We start from the raw sequence: 24,960 nt of genomic DNA, 5'->3' as shown, positions 1-24,960 counted from the left end.
GTAATTCGGGATACAGATACACGAAGCTTTACACATCTTAAGAACTTTAATAAGATTTCGTCGATGCCATGCGACCACGTACAGTGATATATTCAATTCATTTGGATTTGAACTCGAAAGAATCTGTTCATCAATCCTAAGGAAATCTTGAGCATTTCAAGTAACGTAGCCCGACTCGAAGAAATGGCCATAATATTTCAATTATTACTGATAAGATAACTAAAAAGAAATTATTTGGCAAGCGATTTGCAGTTGAGAACAAGTTTTAAATAACAGAGTGTATAATAATACCGTAAAGTTTACTTTCCAGGGAAGAATATATTCTCCGGAATTGGAGAGTAGAATTCGATATATTGCAATGTGCGACAATGACAATCAACGAACTTCCCCATGAATGAGGATCACCTGCGAATCACGTGATATGTTGTTCCCTCAAGTACAGCAACTCTCACGGCTTGTTTGGAAATTGTCGAATTGTAACAAAACAAAACTTAAACAATACCCACAGTCAGCACACTGGGTCGAGGATATTGTATTTCAGCGTATCACCAGCTTCTGCCTTTATTTTGTGAGCGAATCGTCTATTTTTAGAATAATCGCAAAACAGCGACATAGTTCCGATTTCACCACAATGATGAATATTTTCGGTTTCGAGTTCAACCGTTAGTCCAAACAGGTCGAGACAAAGAAAAATTGAAGAAAAAAAAACAAACAACTGAAGCACGGCTATCAATAATGATACCCGAGCGTGCCAAAGCCTATCAAGTGCTGTTCTCTGCTAGCAATCAGCAGGATTCGTCCGGTCATTCGTGAACTTATCGGCAAGCGTACAAATGCTTAATCAATACGTATTTGTCCGGTTTGAAACAGCAGATAGCCCTGTCTGAATCCGTCTGTCGACCATTGTATTTCGAGCTATTTATTTGCGATTTTTGTGTACTGCGCACTCCGAGGCTTATCGCAGCAAAAGTGACGCGATTGTGAAGTGCTTTTCCAGACGATAATAGACCTCCAGGCGCAGTTGTAGAAAGGGAGCAAAACGGACGCGGCAGCGTTTCCCTCTTGCTTGCTAGCTGCCAAGACGAGCCGGAATGTCTAGGTCTGATGTTTTTGAACCATTTATCGGTCGTTTTCTTCAAACTACAAGCAAAGGTTTCTAGCGTAATGACCTCTTACAGGCGGCACCAAATTATGGTCATTATTTCTGTCGACCTGCCGTGGGAGAACAATCGCGCGGAATGGACATTGTATTTAAATTTACACATCGCTGTCTACTGCCAGTACAACTGGAACGGATTTCGGTTCCATTACAGCGGTACCGTTGATTTCGCTACAGCCGGCAAAAGCAAGCAGCCCTAATTAATATCAACTCGTTCACCGAACAGCAGCACACAACGGTGGCTTTGTTTGCCAACCAACCGAACCAACGAGAACAATAGACGAAACAATTTACATATGAATGAGATCACGTTCGCTGACATTTCGTTGTTTCGCGCTGGAAAAGTTCGCCTCGGCAAAGGTGGCAAAACGAAACGGTTCTAATGATACTGCTGCGTGTCTCTTTATCCGTCACGCCTGCCTGGTCATCATCATTTTCCATCAGACTGGGTTGACTGTCAACTGGCCGACTGGGCGCATCCAGCTGGAACACAGATGTGCTGTCAAGTGACATGAGTTGTGAGTGCAGAAAATTTGCCAAGCGGCTGAGTTTTTAGAGAGGGTTTTTTCTATCCTGTTCAGTTTATATTTGGAAATTTTTGGTCAACCTTACGAAACTTTCGCTACATCATCTTTAAAATATACAATTAAAAGGGAATGGCGGATTCGCCAATCCTTGATCTGCTAAGGCGATTTTTCCAGAAAGTAAAAGTTGTGTTTAGTCTCGTTACCACAGTACTCAGAGAAACTTGCTACACTTGTTGTTTAGCCCTCCCTAGTCAACAACGAGCAAAACAAGCATCGATCTTGTACAGAAAAATTTACACAGCTTTGCAACAAACACCATACTCCTACCGCGACTGTGGTGGTGTGGTGGCTGGCTCGTCGAATGCCTTAATGAAATTCCGAAATTCAATGTCAAAAATACTACACACACCGAGCGTGTCGCGATGCTGCTGCGTTTGCACGAGCTAGCGAAATACCAAATACTGGTTCGACGACTTGGTGGGTAATGGTTCGTTCGAGAAAACCACTCGAGCAGTGGCTAAGTCGTGTGTCTACTTTTAAAGCAGGGGTGGGTATGTAATAATAATAATAATAATAACGCACCCACTCGAGCATTTCTCGTCGGTTCGCTTTTAGTACATGACGCTAAAAATGAAGTGGATGTAGAATTTTTGCCAAAGCTCTTAAAGCAAACGCACACATTTGCAGGATTTATTTATGCTCATAGCGTAGCGCGTACGAGAGAAGCTGTTACCCCTTAACCTTCCCCCGGATAATCCTTTCCTTCCTCATCGGGGACAAATGATCGGCGATGAAGCAACGATCACTAACCAGTTTCATATTTTTAGTAGATTAAATAACACCTAAAAATAAATTGTTTTTTTCTTCTTCGCTTCATCCTCCCCCTCTAAATCCGCACGATATTATCCCCCGTCAACTGACAATGTGCCGTAATTGTTTACAAACTTTCCAGTGGTCATTAACACACATTTTTTTCTTCTATTTTCTCTGTTTGTCCCTGCCCTTCCGAAAACAAAATAGAATGGCGAAATTACCATCGGTACCCGGGATGGCGCCGCACACGTGCTGCGCTGCCTCAAGGTCTGGTACGAGCTGCCGAATGACGTCCTGTTCGCGGCCATTAACTTGGTCGATCGGTTCCTGACCAAGATGAAGGTACGCCCGAAGCACATGGCCTGCATCTCGGTCAGCTCCTTCCATCTGGCGGTGCAACAGCTGGCCCTGCCGCAGATCGACACCGAAGATTTGGTTGCTATTTCACAGGTGAGTTTGTTGTTTGTTTGTTCCCGTACTGACCGACAAGATGACAAAATTAGACAGACAAGATGACAGAATTATATTTTCCACTTTATTTCCATTTTTGGTGTGAATTCGTCTTACACGCGTAGGAAAAAATCGTGTAACTTTAGATCTCAGAAGTTCTGAGATCGAAGTCTGCTTGGAAGGTATATTCAAATCGTTCTTGTAAAATTCAGTCAATTTACGAATTACGAGTCAAAAAGTTCCTCGAGCAAGATTACAAGCTAGAATATTTTACATCAATGTTACCAGACATAAGACCGAGCATCACTTCGATCTCTGTGATGACACAGATCAGAAATAACTAGTGGATCATTGCTACATAAATTGCGTTCCAACAGAATATCCGTATTATTTTTCATGCATACCAACTTTCAAAAGATACCAATCAAAATTGCATGACTATGATGTTTGATCCACAAGTTACAGTGATTGAAGTGACGCTAGTCTTAATAGTTTCAAAACAATCATTGCTATTTAATTAAAAAAAAGTACGGGTGTGTAATGTCAGAGACATAACTGGATGTCGTGAATACGATCTAAACTGAAACGCTTTCTTCTTACTTTCGAATTTCGCATAGTTCTTTGGGAATATGATAATGGTTCTAAAAAGAACCGGTTCGAAGAATTCAGGAATTAAGGACGACCTGAGATTACCAGTTGGTGGTTCAATGCATAGGGCACTGGTCTAAAAAAAAAACAATTGTCGTATGTTCGAGCCCCGAACTGGAAGGGTTCGTAGTGTCAGTAGGATCGTAGCACCAGCCACGCAATGGTTCTATACACTCTGAATCGGCTGCGAAGTCTGTTGAAACAGAATGTGAAATTCCACTACAGAAATGTGATACCAAGGCTTTGCTTTTACCTGAGTTCAAGAACTAAATTCAGAACTTAGAACAGGCTCAGAATTCAGTTGCAATTAAGTTCTTCAACTACAGTTTCGAAACGGAATTCAGTTCCGGGATCCAGTTCCAACATGCAGGCTTTGAATTCTAAACTTGTATTCTGGAACTAAGTTCCTGAAAAAAAATTGAAACTAAATTCTCCTCCCGACTGTTGAAGTCCAAACGAAAGCACGACCTGAGCGTTTGAGGTTTAATACTTGGTTTGTTCTAACCCATGTTGGTAAGAGAACCTCACCTGTACATCCAGTTCCGGCTGAAGCACTAGAAGAAATGAACGATTTCCAATACAGTGTTTACCTTTTATACTTGTCCAGTAGATAATCGGTAGAGATGGGCAATTCGCTCCTGAGCTGTTCCAATGAATCGAATCATAAAAGTGAGCTGACAGCTCACAGCTCTTTTTAAAAGAATCGCAGCTCATCAGCTCACTCATTTGCTACCCAGTTCGCCGCATTGTGAAGCGAGGAATAAGATGCGAGCTGAACGGATCTTCGAGAAGAAATGTTTGCACCAAGTTTCGTTATTTCTTCCATGCCTGCATCTATTCTTCTTCAACGGATTAAATGAGACATTATCAGTAAGAACTCTTACTTCTCATGGCACAAGAAAAACGGGTCACAAAATTAACCATCAGTTCAATCTAAATGAGCTGATGAGCTGATACATCGAATCGGTTCATTTTGGTGAGCTGATCGGTTCGGAGCTGCTCACCAATGTGAGCTGTTTCGCACATCTCTAATAATCGGAACTGATATGTGCCTGACTACTTAAAAACCGTCGTCCGGGTGCGAAAAAGGCAAACAAGCATGATGAATTTCCTCCATTATTTCCAAAAGTTTCAGAAAATTTTGTTTCTCAGTTATTTACGGTTATCCCACACTGTTAAAAATTTAATCACAAATTCCTGATCATATTTCCGATAGCTTGTAGAAAAAAAATTTGTTAAGTTAAGTACATCAAGAGATATTTGCGATAAAGTTCTGCCCAGTCTTGTACAGGGTAAATTTTGAAAAGGCGCCACATAGCGAAGTAAGTCGTATTCACGGCAAAACAGTGCTAGCGCAATAAAGGCTTGAAAAGTGCTACGGGGACTCAAAAAAATAACATCAAAAACAACAATTTTTCGATGGTATGCTTAATTAGAACGTGCTCGAACTGACACTGAAGATGCTGAACGCTCCGGCCGGCCAAGTGATGTAATTACACCGGAAACCGAATCAAAATTGCGTGAGATATCGGCAGTGTGTATTTTATTTTGCATGAACATTTGTCTATGTGGAAGCAATTGTCAAAGTGATGCCGCGTTTGCTTACGGTGGACCAAAAAACGACATCATCGAGTCCAAGCGCTGTTTGAAGCAGTTTCGCCGAAATAAACCGATTTTTTTTTGCGACGATGTGTGACAATGGACGAAACCTGGATCCATCACTACACTCCGGAGTCAAAGCGGTCGTCAGTCGACTGGACATCCTTTCCGTGAGAATCGTACAAACCGCAACAAACCGGAACCGGAAGTCGGATCCGAACAAGAGTGAATAGCAGTCTATGAGACCGTAAAACCTTTTATTTGAACCTGAAGCTACGATCAGACTAGCCATCTGACACAGACCAGTAATGATCGGCAGTTTATATTTGACCTGGTAATGTAATCACACTATTCACAGTTAAATGACTTCAACAGTCAAATTTGACTGCCGACAGTCAATATTTTAGCAGTTGTTTGACTGTGAAAATCGACTCATCCGTCTTTGAGAAAATGAGAGTTCCGTTTTTGAATTTTTGACCACTATTTCCGGTAAATTCGGAACCGGGAATTGGGAAGCGATATAACTGAAATTCGTTCGTTTGGCCAGCTACTAATAAAACCTAAAAATAGGAAAATTTTTTTTTTTCGATTATCACTAAATGACGGATTGCAATTTTATACACACTTCACACGGTATTTGCGGAACCGTGCATCCGTTTCGGAGAAATTAAAGCAGGCAATGGGACTAAGAAACTGTTCGTTTGGAACTGAGATTGTGAAAATCGAGTGAGAAATTCAAAAAATGTTCTTCCACCAAGACAAACCACCGTGTCACAAGTCACTCGCAACCGTAGTGGAATTGCTAGGAATTGGGCTTCGAATTGCTGCCGGATTTACCATATTCACCGGATATGGCCCCCAGTGACTACCTGTTTGTAGGCCCCTAGAAGGCACCAAGGAAGAAGATTTTATTTTAACGAGAAACTCATCGCTGAAACAAACAACGAGGTAATGATTCTGATCGGTTCTTTTCGATGATTGATCGGTTCTTTTTAGGACCAATAAATCAATCCCAAACGACTGATTCCATTGAAACACACTGACGTCTTTTTTATGCGGGGGATATTTACCGCGTGAAAAACCGCGTATCTGGAAATCCGCATAGAAATGCATGAAACGTCCAGACCTGGTGTAATCCATAAAAAATTATTTTAGACTTCGAAAAATATTGAGATTTCCGGTAATCCATTTTTTTCGATTCCAAATGTCTTAGAAGTTTACTTAAAAGAGATTAGGGATAAAACCAAAACGACGTTTCATGCATTTCTAAAACAGAACAAGTAAAACGGACAACTTTACACTAAAAACCGCTGAACTTCGGAAATCCACGTAAAAAACACGTAGTTTTGGGAATCCGCGCAAAAAACGCATAAAAAACGCATCCTTTTTTGCCAGGAAAGGAGCAGAACCGCCACTTGAAGCAGAGTTCCGTGACCAGAAAACGGGCACGACCTTATTTTGACGAAACCCAACAGCTGCACTTTGATCGATGACCAAACATACCTCGAACTACAATTTAAGCAGTTTCCCGGTCAAAAGTTTGACATCGGGACGGGAAAATTCAAGTTAGTGTTTGCCGTCGTCAAGTTGGCAATGAAGACCATGATTTGGCAAGCGATTTGCAGTTGCAGTCTGAAAACGGAACCATTCGTCACATTCCAAGTTCGCATCGAAAAAATGTCTGAAAAAGCGTGTACTACCGTTGAACCGCAAGCTAGTGAATCCTCCGTATTACCCGGAATGTCGATCAATCGACAAATACTGGGTAATTTCCAGCAAATGTGGCTGAATGATCTGTTTTGTTTTCTAACTATAGACGTTTTTTCAGTTTTCAAGAAGAAATTAACTTTTACCAGTATCCAACGAAAGAACAGAGTGAATGTAAAAAAGCTGATGAATGGAATAGCAGACATGAAAATTTGCGAAAAAATTACTGCTGAAACGAAATTTGAACTGGCCCGGAATCGTTTTAACCAGTTTAACTACTTCTAATGTTATAACAAGTATTGTGAAAAGAACTATGCAATGATTCAGTTGAAGTGGACTTGCAAATTTAGTAAATATTTTTGGCAACAGAAGCAAACTGTCAGCAGTTTGAAATGTATTTGAACACTTGTACCGCACTTTCATGACGATTTAGATTGCGTGTTTTTGTTGTAACAATTTACAACAGTTCGGAGACACTTAGGAGAAATCTTAGGGCAAATCTCTGACACCCAACGGCATTATCGCTGGTTCGATAATTGAATACAAACACAATTGTATTAGCTGCTATCCACATCCACAACCAGCATGTTTTATAGGAACGTCTTCAGCGAGTGGCAGCAAACAAACCACCGTCGAATCGTAAACGACCCGAAAAATCATTCGAATGACCGGAATTACGACTCGAAAAGTTTGCGCGCTCCGTACGAATCGAGCCAGCAGAAGCGGAGAATGCGTCGAGTCCTTGAGAAGTGCACAACTTGTTTATTTTTTTCGGTTTTTGCGTATTTTGTTCGTGTTGCTTGATTTGAGTTTGGGATAGCTTCGTCCATTGTCGTCATCATCGCTCTGACCGACGACACACAGCGGTGGCATCGTTTCTGTATGCAAGCAGATGCGGGCGAGAAGGGAACTGACTGAGCCGGTTTGCGAAGGTTGATGATATATTTACGACGATCGATATCGAAGGAGATACTCATTGATCCGTTGCCTCATTCGACGAAGCTAGATTTACATTACAAACGGAGGATTGATCGGAAGATTTCGAACAGGAAGTAGAGGTGCGTTGGAAACATTATCATTCGTTCAGAAACGATTTCACATAAAATGTATGCTAATTTAGAAAAAAAAGTTACGACGCCACAGTGATATTCCATAGCACAATCATAAACAGATGTTAACTTGTAAACATTAGTCATTTATATTTGCCTTTCGATGGAAATCTAGACAATGGCAGATAATCTGATAACATGAGCGAAAAGCAGTTTCCTTATCACCTTACAAAGCTATGACGGAGTACGGAGCGACAGAGATTGGCAGCTGATTGCACATCCGGGATTGAAAAAAAGCACGATAAGCACGTCATATTTCATATTGATGTATAGTTTCATCATTTAGCATAAGCCTCTTACACAATTTCATAGAGAATTTGAGTATCATTTGTCACTGCTCAGAAACTTAAGGAACGGCTCGAGTGACGACTGCATTGATGTGATTGAATTGCGACGGCCACAACTCGCCTGTAATAGACACCAAGAAAACGCGTCACTCACACACGACAGTGTACATGGAAGCGATTAAAAACAAAACACATCGTGTCATTCATTAGGACAGTCACACAGGCGGCAAGCTACGTCTCGATTCCGATCATTGCACCTACCTTCCCCCTTCCGTGTTTGATGTAAAACCTGGAAACCGAGCAAACAAAATTCTGTCTGCTATAAATAACAGAAAAATTTTTGTGGTAGTTGCTTCTTGTTTACCGGTCGGTCGTTCATCATCCAAGCGCAACCTTGCTGTTTTAAAACTGAGGTGACACAGTTTTAACTCAGAAGGTCAAATATTTTCACACCAAGGCGAGTATCTCGTATGGGGATCGAACAAAATCTTGCCATCGTTTATTATTAAGGCTTGTAAGGGATCTGCTTATCAAGAAATTTTACATAACAAAGTTATACTGTTTAGCACTTTCAACCTTTTGTGTGAGGTTTATTCGGTTCGAGCTGTAGAAGCTGATTGATTTTGACGTATCCAAATTATTTTGAATCAAGCTTAAATTTAGGGTAAACAAACCTCTTCGACGCACATCAGTTATTTTTGTTTTGCATTATTTGTGTTTTTGGTTGAGTTAATATATTTCTTTTGGAGATAAGCAATTGTTAAATAAACAACGGACCGGTAATTGGTTCTGCTGTTTCAAAAACGATGATATCGATGTTGACTACCATTCACGCGAGGGAAGTTGATCTTGCAGAGCTGAAAGTAGTCACAATACTAGCAGTGGCATGAAAAATTCATTTTATTACATGACAACACTCAGCCTTGCCTGGAATGAGAATCCCTGCTCCACACCCTATATTTTCGAATATTATGCCGTCCGATTTTTACTAGTTGGGGGTCAAAGGTGCACGACATCCTGGAAGGAGCGACAAATATCATATCTTACTGTTTGTATCGGCAGTTTGATTGACTTAGCTCTGGTCGTCACAAGCCCCGACCTCATGCCTACACGGTGTCAAATGATGACTGGTGACTCCTGTTTTTAGCAGAATGAGGAGGTGCGGAGTATTAGCAAGCGGTGGGGCAGAGTGCAACTGTTGATAAGGAACTAACATCTTACTATAGATGTCTCGATTATCAACCCACTTTGTGACTGTTGCTAATATTCTTAACGTGGGAAGTGTGCAACATGTAAACTTTTATTAAAAAAATTATAAATTTTATATTATTAATAGTAACTATCCTATTGCCCTGAGCTTAGGATGATAAACTACAGGGCGCGTACCCTGCTTGGCGGATGAGGGTGGGAGTCAATTTACACTTCGTGTTGACCAAGTCGGATCATACCGAGATCGATCGTTCGCTTAAAACGGTAAAACGAATTTATTATATCATCTGTATTTATCACAGAGTTGACATGACTGATACTGCTTGAAATTGACAATGGGCCATTGGGTTGTTTCAGGCATTACTGATGCAATTGGGATGTTTATTCACCCCGGCTCTGTGTTCTGTTCGAGTCGGATTGTTTCGATCGGGTGTGAAGTTTTGCGTTCTGTAGCTCGATCGAGTTCTCCATACAAAGGCATAACTCGATCGAATTACAGAGTGCAGGTTTTTACATTCGTTTGACGGGGTCCGACTCGATCGGGATGCAGAATGGGGGTGATTAATATATCACATTCGTCCGGAACAGGTGAATTAAATTCAAAAAGTGGACTTATTATTATCAGAGATGCCAGAAAAAAAAAAAAAAAAAAAAAAAAAAAAAAAAAAAAAAAATTTCAAATATCTTCAGACAGCGTTGCAAAAGTCTGTATATCTGAAAACAAATCTGCTGTTAGCAAATATTGCAGAAATTTCTCTATGATCTATAACTAAACGAACTTGGAAAAAAGGTCGCGACAATTTCAAAAGTCTGTAAAATTTGCAGATTTACAGACATATCTGCGGTTCTGGCATCTCTGATTAGGAATAGGAGCGGATTGACATCTTATGAACCGTTGGGGAAGTTTCAAACCTTCCGATCCGGTTCGATATCGGTACTGATGTTATACAGGTTGCATTGACGGCGAAACTGATCAGGGCAGGTGTGAAGACATTTTAAGCAATCGTGCCATTGTGTACATACTGTGGCTTCCCTGGACAATCTGGTGTTGAATGCGCATCCTTACCTTGCATCATATGATCCAACAGACTTACTAACACCTGACTTTATTTTATCTTATTTCATTTCATGGTGGGGGCGCAATGAAACGGGAATGTTGAAATAAGGAACTGTCATCGAAGGCCTAAGAGCAAGGAAATTTTAGGAAGAAGAACCCTGGGGCGTCTCCAGAGAACGACGAAAAGGTGGTAACTGAGTGATAACTTGACCTTTGTTAAGCTGAGGTAAGGTGGGGAGAGAGGGGTAAGTGCACTATTGTTTTTAATGTCACTTTATTATTATTACCATTATTATTATTATTGTTATTATTGTAATTATTATTATTGTTCCGTACGCTTTATTTTCAGCCACAAAGACAGTAGTTAGTAGTAGTTAGTAAACTTCTAAATGCTATATTTCCCTATTTATCTCCACTATCCCTAACCTAATGTATCTGAAACCAGTGGGACTCAGAGCAGCGCCTGCTGGTGGAGGAAGCCGGTGTGCTATACGGTCTAGTGCATATCAACGGTCAGGCTTTAGTAGGCTCACAGCCAGCTTGAAGTGAACCTCACTCAAGCAGATGGGCGGACACGGTCTGCCAGGTTGTGGGCTGATAAATTACAATTACAATTACAATTATGCCGTCCGATTTTTACTAGTTTCATGCGATTGCACATGATCTAGTTAATCGACAGTTTCACTCATATGAAAAGCAAAGCCTTGCTAATATCACATTTATTTATAAATGAAATATTTATATCCACAGCAAAAAATATGAAATTTGTCGGTGACGTAAATCCGCATATGACTCAAATCATAAGAACGTAATTTGTAAAATGACTTAATTTTTGAAGAGATTAGATCTGAAAACCCCGGAGATTTTGTCCAATCAGTTGAGGATATTCATGGCGGATCCGATTACTGCGAGGAAACGCATGTTTTTCTGCAGTATCGACTATGACTTCACGAATCTTCTAGAGACGACAAAATTTCGTCTAAACTACGGTTTTCATAAAATCTTTGTACGTATCGTTGATAAAAAAGAACGTACATAGAAACACACCTAAAAAGGTTTTACAGCAGACTGTTTGGTACTGTGGTACAGCAGACTGTAGACACTGAATATGAATTTCTGAGCACTTAAGGACTACTTCAGATAATATGTCGTTTTTTAAGCTACGGATGGTTTGTTTATTCAGTAGTAAAAATTTCGTTAGAAGTACAGTAAAAAATTATTAACTATGGAACGCAAAAGACAGTAAAAATTCAAGCCAGGAGGAAAGATCGCAAACATTTTAAAATTACCGAAATCGACTGCAAAAAAAAAATGTCGAGATGTCATCGAGAATCGGGTAAAACATAACATATGACCGGAAACTACGAGTGAATAAGTAGTATAAGTGGAATGATATTGTCTTTTTTTGAGAAATTTTCAACTGCGCAAAAAATGATGGGCTATTATTCACCGCCAAGTTCGGTAATTTATCCGTAAAGCAGACCATTATTTTTTGTATTTTTCTATTAAAGATAAATAAAAACACTTGATGTTTATGTATGATGCTTATTTTGGGAAAAACCGTTTTGAATGAAACAGTCATTAGTCAACTCCTCTTTCGAAGATCTCACTTCATTATTTCACTAAGCATTATGCAGTATGGGATATGTCCAAACGCGAGACAGACAATCCGATCGTTCAAAACATCTGCTATGATTTGGGGTAAGTGCGAAAAAGTTCTCGTTGCAGTGTGTCCAGACTAATCAGTAGCCCGCGAATTTTTTAACGCGGTAGCTGAAGATGGTTGTTCCTCGGCGTTAGACGAAGAGTAAGGCGATCAAACAAATTTCAAGTACTTAGCCATCCCCATCACGAATGCTGCAATGTGGTTGTTCGATTGTTTGAATGTTAGTTGTTCATAGAGAAGGATGCCGAGATTTTTGACACTGATGTCTGCCCAGTATGGAAAGTATTCCATTTAAATTAGACTGTTTTTTAGTCGCGAACGCATTTAAAATATCCGTTGAAGAAGTGCTGCGTTTTCTAAGTCCCGGATATTGAAATAAATCTTGTTATCAACAATAGATGAGGACCCTCAAGAGAAAAGTTAACGTCGTTGAAGTACAGTAAAAATATTAAGGGTCCGAGATAACTCTCCTGCGGAATTTCGGATGATATTCTTTTTGGAAACGATCACAACTTTTAACTGTCAAACGACGATTCCTGATGTAGCTAGCGAATACTGTTCGAAATTGAATACACATTGCACCGGTACACATTGCAGCAGATGACAAAAAAAAATGCTACACACAGCGACCGCGTGAAAAATTCCATCCACTGGTTTTGACCAAATCGATCGTACAGCAATTAGCAATACGACCATGCAAATCTGTCAACCAGAACAACAAAAATGGTAGTATTCTCCGAATATATATTATAAAGCTACGTATTCAAATGTCATCGTTTATGGCCCTGCACAATTGTTTTCGATTAAGCCCCTTCAGAATGAAAGACAGTTAAAAACCACTATAAGAGGACGTTCCGTTATGGAATGATTTTATTTACACATTTGGTTACGAAAGTCATCTATTGACATAACCCCTCAGAAAAGCGTGCTGATTTCGAAAGGCTTTAAGTCACTAATCCAAAAATAAACCGCCGTTACTTAACGACGCAAACGGTTGTTATCGAGAAACCAATAGAAGACAACCATCCGACCGAATCGCTAGAACACCGCATGCATGCTTCGCAATAGGATTCGGCCTTATCGCATAAACCACGAATCGAATGTCACGATGAGGGTTAATTTGATTATACTGCTGTGTATTGGTTTGTTTTCGACATTTGCTGCGCAATCTGGAACAAGCTACTATCTACCATCATCACACAACTGGCCGATTCGATGGCACGCGTCTGAATAATTGCTAAGCCTAGCATCGTCGAAGCGACTCTGGGGCACACGAGTGCTTCTTCGGGGTAACTCGCATAACATATAGTACCGCACTACAAGTGTTTTATTTTTTTTTCATACACACGAGTTTACTATTTTATTTCTCCGACCATCCCAAGGCGTGTTAATCGATTTCTATTTTCACTTTCTTCTATTTGACCAACGAATACCCACGCGTGGTTTGCTATTTTATTACCCACAACAAGTTCGCATTGGCTCTATACGTGTGACACTGACTGTCATAAGCTGCTCTGCTCATTATATCACATAAGTGAGCAACACGTGACCATGTCTGTTTCTAGCTGTTATTCTGAACTCAAGTATACAAAAAACACGGCCGAGACGGCCAACCGATAACGACAAAATCGTGACATGTACGACTCGCACACGACTTGTTTCGGGCCTTTTCGAACGCATGATTCTAATGAATGTTCTTCCTCTCTCGCCAACAGTGCCGTTGCACGTCACGTGATCTAGTACGAATGGCGGACATTGTAGCCAACAAACTCGGTGTCCAGATGAACAGCGCCCCGGTAACGGCGTTGGCCTTCATCCGGTTGTTCTACTACATCTTCGAGAATGCCGCTAATGCCCTCGGTCTGAGCGATATCTTTTCGTCGGCCATTTCGTTGGCGGATCTGGAGATGCGGCTGGAGATTCTGGCTTGTGATGCTAGCTGCGCCAGCATCCGTCCCTCGGAGCTGGCTCTGGTCATGATCTTCACCCAGATGGACGCACACGTCAGTGCGAACAAGGAGATCGGGTTGTTCAATCGCCAGATTCATGATCTGGTTGATTATGCCATCCATCTGCAAAAGTTTTGTCGTGTAAGTTGTGTGAGCCTTTATCAGAGAGCATCGGTTAATTTATTTCTGTCTGTTGTTTTTTTTTGTTCTCAATTTTTGCAGATTCCCGACAGCAGCTTCTTCTACAGTCACAGTATTGTTGCGAAAATTCTGTCGCAGTACAACGGCCAACACAAGATGCCGTACAAACAGCGGCTGGTTTGGAAACTCTCGTCCCGAACCATGAAGGTGTTGCGCCCGACCGACAAGCTCACCTCGTACCTGCCCACGATCGCAGAACATCACGCCCATAACAGTCACGTTAACAATAATAATCTTAGATTTAGGTAAGTAGCGACTCATTTTTCTTGTATTTGTATTTTTTGATTGGATCAATACTCAAGGATGCGTTCTCGGCTCGTTGCTTTTGAGTTTATACATCAATGGCATCTAATATTCTGTTTCACTGGATTTTGGCCTCCAGAATCTCAACAGAATCGTTGACACCAAAAATTCTTCCAGATCGGGACTTTAAGATACGATAACTGGCTTCTAAGCGTGATCTAAAAACGTTTGCAATCGATGATTCGATTGGGGGGTTTGAAAAAAAAATTTACTGATAGAGCGATTGCAATCGGTTCGATGCAAAATGAGATGAACAGAAAATAGAATTTGACATTGTAACTCATTGGAATAGCTTGCAAAAACAATACCGAACAGCAAATACCTGTGTGATCTACAACTAGTCGTTTGTTGCTCAAATTTCTTCTGAGCAATGGGATTGTTGGATAGTTATTTTGATCAGAATGAATTTAGTGGCAATTGTCTGTAGTTGTAGCCTGGACAGCAAGCATGCATGTGTCTGTCAAAAGTCGACTAAATCAGATAACATTTTCCAACTCACTCAGCTAAAAAAAATGTTGTAAAAGAACATTGCAAATCGATTAGAAAATTCGGTCTAGATTTCATAAGGAAGGAATTGTCGTCTATCGTTTCGAATGAATAAACTCGATGAACATCTTCCTCTTGAAACACTACAAAATCGTTACATTTTGGAAAGGTCGTTGATAAATAAGCGAATTATCAGTAACTCAAAGTGGCTTCCTTATATATCCAATATAATCCAAGTTATATCCAATGGAATTTACTTGCCGTGTTCCTTTGGCTGGTTTGTTTTCCAGTTGGATTTGATGTAAGGTATTTTAATAATTTTACAACAATCATACGTTGATGCCGCGAAGCTCAGCACTTGTACGATGTTATACTCCATCGTTCATAAACTCCGATTCTAAGCAAATGGAAGCCCGATACGCAAGCGATCAAAATGAAAACAGAACTGATAGAAAAAAGCTGATTTACGGTTGCGGTTAACTAAATTTTGTTGTTATTAGTGTATAAGTAAACTACAAACGGTTGCAGATGCCTTCCTTGTGGGTTGCGGTATTTTTTTATCAAAGTGTTCGTTCCATTCACAATCTTTTTTTCAGACTGCATCATTTGCATTACAAAAACTAATTCTTCATCTTGTCTATTCTTCCATTCCCACAGAACTGGCAGCGTTAGCTCCGAAGACGACGGCGAAGATTGGCCCACTTCACCCATTGTGGCAGTTTGTGAACAGTTTGACGAGTAATTCCGACTCCCGCCACTACGGCGCACGAACTCCGTAATAACGCAAGCAAACGCGTGTGTAAGTGAGCTAATAAAAGTGTCGAACCTGTGTGACGAGTGCGGCGCCCTCTATTTCTGTTCTAAAAAAAACTACAACATTTGTACTACCACAATAATTATACTAGTGGTAGAATTATTATTTTTGTTAACTTTGATTCATCGCTGCCTCCCAAGTGTGTTATCTGGCGGGTAGTTTAATGAAAAAAAAGACACGTGACTAAAAAAAAGTTGATACGTGGGACGTGTGAGACGATCGAAAAAGAAGAAGAGCTAAGAAAAATCTTTTTGTGTGAGTTTTCTTTTCTGAAAGAAGACTCCGGCTGAGGAAGAGACTCTGTGAGCAGCAACTTTGTGGCTAACAATAATAGTGAATAACAAAACACAAGGATAGTGGACAGGTTTCTGCTTTGCACGCCTGAGCAATCGACACCAAAACCGTGGACAGAAGTATAAAACAAGGACAACTGTATGCTGGATTCTGTACAAGGAATCCCCAACATTACAACAACCAGTCTAACATTCAAGCAAGCACATACACCACGCACACGCTAAACTCGTTCATTCGTTCGTTCGTTTGTTCGCTAGCTGAAGGACACCTCTGCTCTACTGCTTTAGAGGAAGGACACCGACCGAGAGAGAAAGAGAGGACGGGTTGTGTGTGTGCGCCAGTGTAAGCACTGTATTTTTACTGTTTTGATTTTTTACCTAGATCTAATTAAATACAGATTTAATTAATCTAAGCCAGCTAAAAACAAAATCCACACAAAAAAACGCGAACAAAATCATTGGGAAAATTATTACTAAAAAGATTAAAAAGCATAAAATAAAATCAAAAAAAGTACAAAATATACAAAACGTAAAAAAATCTAGGACATAGGTGTTTAACGCGTAGGTCGAAAGCAAAAAAAAAGCAGAGAAGATTAAGAACGAGAATTATTCGACAGGTTTAAAAGCAGAGAGAATAGGGAAAAAAGACTTGACCGCCAATTCATTTGTTAGAGAGACGAACAGCAGGAAGAAGGAAAAAATCTCACAAATCTTACATCTTCTGTGGAAAAAAAATATTAAGCAGCACGCCGCACTTTTTGCAAGAAGACGAAAAACAAAACGCGAAAAATCATTCAATAAGCCAGTACTGATTGTGTTATTAGATATTTTACGCATACGAAAGTGGAAAAAAGAATATAACCGTTAAACCGTTATGCTTGTGTGATTTTTGTAGTAGAGTTTCTCTCATTTCTTTTCTGATACATAAAGGAATCCCAGAAAAAAAACTTAAAATCCCGGTTGTTTTTCGGCGTTGAAAGTCTGTTCTAGGTCGACAAACGCCGAAAATCAAGCTGTAAATCGCCAAAAGGAAAACATTTAAAACTACGCAAAAAATCCAAAAATACAGAAAAAGTAAAAAAGTCAAAAAAATAATTTTATTCTGTGTAGTAGTGAAACTTTGTCTAATCGCTTTTATAGCAAATAAGGAAGTTAAAATAAAACACACACACTCACAAATCAACCCGTTATATCCAAATAACGAACATCAACAAAAGGGAAAAGAATAGAGAATTCAGCTACAAAAAGCTATTAGTAAATCAATCTACACACCAATAACAATTGAAGAAAAACCCTTTTACGTTTCTGTATTTCAACATTGTCGTAGTAATATCTGTGAGAAAAACAGAAAGAGAGAGAGAGAGAAAACAAAAATCGGTCAAACAAACCAAATCCAGAGAGAAACGAAAAGCCAAGAGAAAAAACGGAACTGGAAAATCTCTTTTTCCGCGTCGCGAAACATTGAGACGACGCAACAACGTACTACCCCCGAAAATCACAACAAAAAACAATGGTAGTAGCATCATCACCCTACTACTACTACTACTACAGCAGTAATAGTAGCAGTAACCGTATCGTATCGGTTCACGACTTCACCCGAAGCTTGGACAACATGAACACAGTGTGACGAAAGGGGGGGATGCAGCGTGCCCTATTTTGTTGTAACATCTTCTTCAGCCGATACTTTCACCGATCACGTTGCTTGTACTGGAAAACCGGAAGAAAAATCTTTTTTTTTGTTTCACCGCTATCTTTGATCTCGAATACTTCCGGTTGACGGTCGTACGACGTGAACGCGATATTAAACAAACAAACAAAAACAAATAGGTGCGCTGCATCCCCCCTACATTTCTAGCACTACAGAGCTGTGAATCGAATACAAATAATAAACAAAAAAGAAACTAGCAAAATGAAACAAATCTTGTCTCTGAAAGTATAATAAATCAGAATGTTAACGAGCGAAAACAAAGTGAGTAAAACAAGCTGAGAATATAGTATTTTAACTATTAAATAATAATTTATAAACAAAGTTATTGTGATTCGATTTATTTAAAAAATAAACCCTACTCACGGAAGAAATTCCGGTGAAAAAGGGAAGAAAGATGTCAAAAGTTATCTTTTTGTGTAACTAAATCCGTTATTTTTTTTAACCGAAAGTAAAACAAAACTACAAGGCAAACGCTAGAAGAAGCAGAAGAAAAAAAATGTGTGTACCTTCCTTTCCCTCTTTATATTTTTTTTGTAAATTATTTTTCCTGTTTTTAACAAATTATTTATTTACAAAACAGACAAACGATGCAATACGAGCGAAGCGTCAAAGAATCAAAGCAAGAGTAGTAAACCTAACTCGTTGTGCTGTGGCAAGAGACAAACAAAGATAAACCGAAAAAGAGATTTTTATTCACCCAATTCCATCACGCGTGTGTAAGTTTTGTTTCACAATAGAGGAAGAAAAAAAACATCTCATCGAATTCAACAACAACAAAATGAAAAATCGCACTTTATAATTCTCGTTCGTTTTTTTTTAGTTGTAAATTCGTGTAATCGTACTTCAAAAACCAAACTTTTTTTATATATATATATATACTTGTATGTACTTTCCAATACTTGTATGTACTTTCCAAATAACCTCCTGAACCACTTTCCCCCACCATCCGGGGGAATGATTTTCTCGATCGTGCTCGGTCAAAACTGGTAACGGCATTACAGTCTTCACTGGTGGAAACTGCATTTCATTCTTTATTTTGACCCGGCCGGAGAAAAGCATTCCTCGCAGAACCGCGCCTCTAGAAGCCCCTCCCACTTATTATATACAAACATCGGTTAGGTTATTTGATAAGAATGAAAAAAAATAACAAAAAAGAAGAAGAAAATGAAGATACAAGAATAACAGCAAAAAAAGCACATTTTGTGGCAGCACTATTTTGATAGGAATACCGAGCAGAGATTGTCTCCTCACACCGTATCCGGGGGTGTGGATTTTTAAAACATGTGAATTACAACAAACGTGGATGGTAGTGAAGATGATGGAGAAAAACATTGTGTATGTATAATTTATATCTATCAAGATATCTGAAGAGAAGAGAAAAAAAGAAACAAGAAACTGCAATTACATTTCATTTGAGAACAAATGAAGAAAAAAATAAAAGTTCTTGATTTATTTATAAACACATCTGCTTTCGTGACTGAAGAATGAGAAAAAAAAACTATCCGAAAAATTCCATGTCATTTACATGAAATCTTAATTTTGAAACGAACTGGAATGAAACGTTGCACATGTATTTAGTATGATAAACCATTTGTTTTGCAAAGACGGTAATTTTGGAAAATTTCTTTAGATTGTTCAAAGACATCAAGATATCCATTGCTGAACAATTGTCCTTATCTTTGGTTGAAATTATCTTCTTAGATCCAGTGTAGGGTTGCTCTCAAAATTGACATGTAATCCGCTGATTCTTGTAGGTAACCAACACTTTACAAGAATGTATCCCGCTCTGATGACCAATCACGTAAGATGGAATTGCCTTATGTAGTCGCAGGAGTAGCATACGCACGCCATTCTTTATACCGGGAAAAAATAACTGCTCAGAACAGTAAATGTGTATTTGTAGTGTGATGGTGATTACCCTCAAAATGTCCTTATTGTGTATTGTTTGACTCGTATGATTTATGTTTTTACCTTTGATGCGTCTTGAACCTGGAAACCTTCCCGTATCATTCTTTTTTCAAGTGCTGCTTCTTCTATCTCAACAGTACCGCATTAATCTGAGTGCAGTGAAATATGTTAAATTTAAATCTCATAATGATTTTGTTCAGAAAATTCTCATAAGCAATGCTGTCTAGTGGGGACCATAAGACCTCTCATTTGAATCTAAGTTAAGGAAAATCGGTGTACCCATTTCGCAGAAGAGTGAGTGTACATTTTATTCATTTTCGTTTGTACGTTTTTTCTCGTAAAGCCAAAATCAGAAGTAAATTTCAGATTAAATTGAAAAAAAAAATCTATGAAACCATAAGACCTGTCATTTCAGACTAAGCTTGTAAAAATCGGTTCACCGGTTTTTCGTGAAAAGTGAGCGCATATTTTTATCAAGCACACAGACATTTTGCGATCTCGCGATCCTCTTTTTTTGTGTTGGAAATCAAATATATTCAAGCTGACGGAAAACTGTTGGAATTTACAGCAAGAAAACTTCTGCAACTGCTCGAAGATCTCGAAAAAAGTACATGGAATGATAGGATGGAAAAATACTCGGAAAAAACCCTTCGAAAATAGCCCGATAAACTGCTTTAAAACTTCAATAAACAGTCCGATAAATACAAAAATCCGAAGACGGATTTTAGTAAACTTCAGTATCAGTTATTCACTCTGATTCGGTATTTTGTTCGAATAAGATTATTTCGATCGAATACGAAATTTTGCATTCTGTATCTCAAACGAGTTCGAGTTTTTCATTAAGAATGCAAATTTTTAGATTCGATCGGAATATAACGATTCGTTCGAAGTACAGAAGGTGATTATACTTTATTTGAGAATAAGGCGGTCCATCTCCGGGAAATAAAACATACTTTTTGAACATTATTCAAGATTTAAGTTGTGACTACACAAATTCGTAAACTGGAACAATCACCCCGATTCGGTATATTGTTCGAATCGGATTATTTCGATCGAGCTCGAGTTTTCCGTACAAATGCATCACTCGAAATACAGCATGCAAATTGTAGGGTGAATATGTCAAAATTTGAGTATGGGTTTGAGTAAGATTTACTCAAGCTATTAGTTCTCTTGTATTTAACCATACATTATAGTAGGCGTTGTGTTTTCCAACATTTGAGTGAAAATAATACTTCAACCACGTTGTGCTAATCAGTGTGTTTCCATTCTCGGAACATTCTTATCGAATTTCAGAATGCAAAGACATAAATCGATTTTCATTGCCGTTTCTAGATAATGTTTGATGATTTTAAAAGTAATTTTGTACAACGAGGTCTTTTTTGTGCGTTTTTTACGCGGATTTCCGAAGTTACGCGGTTGTTTTTACGCAAATTTTCAAAGTTATCCAGTTTTCTTGTTTTGTCTTAGAAAGGCATGAATCGTCGAGATCTGGTGTTACATATAACGAAATTTGTTTAAGTCAACTCTCTGTTACTTTCTCAATGTTTTGAGATTACACAAATTTTCGATTTTTTTCTAGATTACACCAGATCTGAACGTTTCATGCATTTCCAAGACATTTGGCATCAAAAAATTATTTAGTTCTGCGATTATTTACGTAGATTTCCGAACTTACACAGTTTTTTACGCGGATTTTTGAAGTTACGCGTTTTTTTACGCGGTACGTATTCCCCTCGTAAAAAAGAACTCAATGTAGTTTCAATTATGTTAAGTGAAAAATTTTTAGTGAGAAATCCAACATAGAGGTATCAAAACCATTTAATTTTAACTCCAAACACGAACGATTTTTTATCAGTTTTATGCGCTTTCCATTTGAGTAAATAACTCTAACTAGGAATATATTAATATTAAAAAATTATTTTTTATTTTGAGTACAAAGAACTCAAATGTTGGATTTTTTTTCTATTTTGAGTAAAAATTACTCCAATTTCGACAAGCTTCGTCCCATAATTCAATAGGAGGGTGGGGGGAAATTTGCTGGGAACCAACAAAAAGACCTATCTCAATCAGAATTGTGCATTCCTCTAGCTGAAGTGCAAAAAATGGCGAAAGTCACCCGACTTTTACACTAACACGTTCATAAAATGAGCGTAAATTAAATGACATTTATAATTGGTGGACGGATTTGGAAGTTCTTGGCGCCCACGGGTCGGGAATTTTGTCAGCTTCACGTATTATTTTTGACATTCCGCAAATCGACTGTACTTTGTAAACAATCAACATGGAAGTCAAAAGAAGGGAAAAAATTGTGCACAGTTATTTGGAAAATCCATTGTGGTCTGAATGTAGGCTAGCTAAACAGCTGAAATTGCCCAGAAATACTGTATGGCGCGTTATAAAACGGTATAAGGAAACATTGACGATAATTCGGAAGCCTCAAGCCAATCGCCGGAGTGGAACTTTCGACCGGAAACTGCGTGGTAAGATTTTGAAAACGATTAAGAAGAATCCTAATATGGCGGACCGTGATTTGGCCGGAAAATTCGGTGCTGACCATAGTACAGTGAGGAGAACTCGACTCCGATATAGAATCAAGTCGTATCGAGCTAGCAAACAGCTAAATCGGAACATAAAACAGAATAGTGTGGTCAAAATTCGTGCTCGGAAACTATATGACCAGGTGCTGACCAAGTTCGACGGATGTCTTCTGATGGACGATGAAACCTATATCAAGGCTGACTTCGGGCATATCTCAGATCAAAAATTCACTTGTTTTTGCCGACAAATTTGCAAGAAAATTTATGATTTGGCAGGGCATTTGCCCTATGATGAGGTTTATTTAGATGTAGCAAAAAACGAAAGTTTTCGTTACAAATAAGACAATGACATCGGAACTATACCAAAAAGAGTGTCTGCAAAAACGAATTTTGCCGTTCTTTCGATCCCACGACCATTCCGTAATGTTTTGTCCAGATTTGGCAAGCTGTCATTACAGCAAAGTCGTTCAAGAATGGTATGCAGAGAAAGGGGTCCAGTTTGTTCCGAAAAACCTTAACCCACCCAACTGCCCCCAGTTCCGCCTTATTGAGAAATACTGGGCAATCATGAAGAGGGGACTCAAGGCAAAGGGAAAGGTTGTCAAAGACAACAATCAGATGACGACCTGGGGGAATAAGATAGCTAAAACGATGGACGAAGAAGGTGTGCGCCGCCTAATGAGCCGTGTCACAGAAAAATACCGAGAATTCATTCGAAACCGTGACGAATAATTTTATTCGTATTTGTTCTTAAAAGTATGAAGAAAACGCTACATTTGTATAAAAAAGATCTTGAATTCAATAATAAATAACGGAAATACAGGTAATTATCTGTGTTTTAATTCTATCTGAAGCAAGCTTTACACCCAATTTTTACACTATTTTTGTAGGAAAGAAAACAACAAGAAACCATTCCAACATACTGAACGAGTATTTCGTTTAGAATGTCGCTTAACAAACGCTCTACGCGTAACAAGATCTCATTGTTTTCGCTTTCATCTGGTGCTAAAATTAGAGTACTCGGTACTACGGTCATCGTTCGTCAGAAATTTCCCTGTAAAGTGAATCTGGCCATTATAAGGGAAAACACGCACTCAGAAAAATATTACATTAACTGCAACCTGTTCCTCATAGTCATTTCAACTATGTACTCAAATAATAGTAACGACCATGATATCAGATTATTTACCATCTGTATTGTAATAAACACTAGAATAAAAAATCTACTACTTGACTATACTATTTGTCTTCATGACATTTTTGGCGTGGTAATTCTGACAATCATTAAAATAGGAACGAAAAAGTCCCAATGACAATTAAAAGTAAGGTGAAATTGAGCTTTCGGTCACCATAAAGTTGAGAAGTGATATAGTAATGACTACCATGTGAGTAAGTTCTTCTTCAGAATACAATAATGTTAACATGAATAAACATATAGTTGGATAGAGATTGTCAAGTTTAAAAGCACTATACAGATTGTTCATATCAACATAATTTATGTAGAAAGAACATCGTCGTATGGTGTTTTTCAACCGACTATGTATTTTCTTAGTGCGACTATATAAATTGTCAATTAACGCATCTGCTTTTTTTAGTGTCACATAATGCTTCATTAGAGCGGCAGATTTCATATCCCAACGACGAAATTGCGACGTTAAGTTTCTGTGTAAATACTTCTATTAGTAATTTTTATATAACGTTTTTTTCTACACTTTTATAGGAACTGTATTATTTCCCAAAAAAATCGATGGTAAAAACCCGTCTGGTTTATTTTATGATAGATTTCATAACAGAAACAAAAAGGAAACATTAAATCGTTAGAGAGACTAAAGAGTTGGTGATCAAAAAATAAACTCTTAGGCCGAAGGCAGAGTGGGCGCGAGAAGCTGTTTTTTTTTATAATGTTAAATCAGTGTAAAAATGTATCAGGAAAATAAAGCAGGTTTTAATGTATTCTTTTAATTTTTGCATCGAAATTTCCATTAATATAACTTTTGAAAATTTGCGCATGTTCGAATGATCTTCACCATTGTCAAATTAACCATAATTTTGTGATTCGAACGAACTAGAAGTGATATGTCAAAAATACCATAGCACTAGTTCAAACAATAAGTACAATGTAAAAATAAGACGCTTTCACGGTTATGCTAAACATTCCAATTGTAGTAGTTATTCATACCATATACAGTTCAATATTACTATTCTAGAGCCAAAACCATTCATAGTAAAAGTGAGCTTGCATATTGTTAACATCATCTGATTTTATTGTGTGCTGAAAACCACTATACTCGTATGGTTAAACTAACCTCCCATATGGTAGCTGTTACCATCTTATTTTTCTGAGTGCGTGATTAGTTTTCTGGGGTAGTTTCAAAATAAAATTTTCACGTATATATACAAATAGATCGTGCGGATTATGTGCAGTGCTCAAATGGGTAACGTTTGAATAAGACGCTGAAATATTTCCAATGTGCCGACGTCAACAGGAAACGTTTCATTGCTTTCATTCGTGTTATTTTTTGACATCGCT

At 38.6% G+C, this 24,960-nt stretch overlaps 1 protein-coding gene across 1 annotated transcript in view; it reads left to right on the top strand.

Annotated features, from left to right (window-relative positions):
- LOC131431465 (cyclin G) overlaps positions 1 to 18,884 on the top strand; it is a 37,345-nt gene extending 18,461 nt beyond the window's left edge. The window contains exons 4-7 of the mRNA XM_058597195.1: positions 2,707 to 2,949; positions 13,947 to 14,321; positions 14,403 to 14,626; positions 15,828 to 18,884. Coding sequence (XP_058453178.1) covers positions 2,707 to 2,949; positions 13,947 to 14,321; positions 14,403 to 14,626; positions 15,828 to 15,912 — 927 coding nt within the window. The 3' untranslated portion in view covers positions 15,913 to 18,884. The remainder of the gene's footprint in view (positions 1 to 2,706; positions 2,950 to 13,946; positions 14,322 to 14,402; positions 14,627 to 15,827) is intronic.
- Positions 18,885 to 24,960: the final 6,076 nt, after the last annotated feature.

The sequence above is a fragment of the Malaya genurostris genome, chromosome 1 (genome assembly GCF_030247185.1).
Source record: "Malaya genurostris strain Urasoe2022 chromosome 1, Malgen_1.1, whole genome shotgun sequence".
In the NCBI taxonomy this organism is placed as follows: domain Eukaryota; kingdom Metazoa; phylum Arthropoda; class Insecta; order Diptera; family Culicidae; genus Malaya; species Malaya genurostris.
This window is presented reverse-complemented; position numbering and strand designations above follow the sequence as displayed.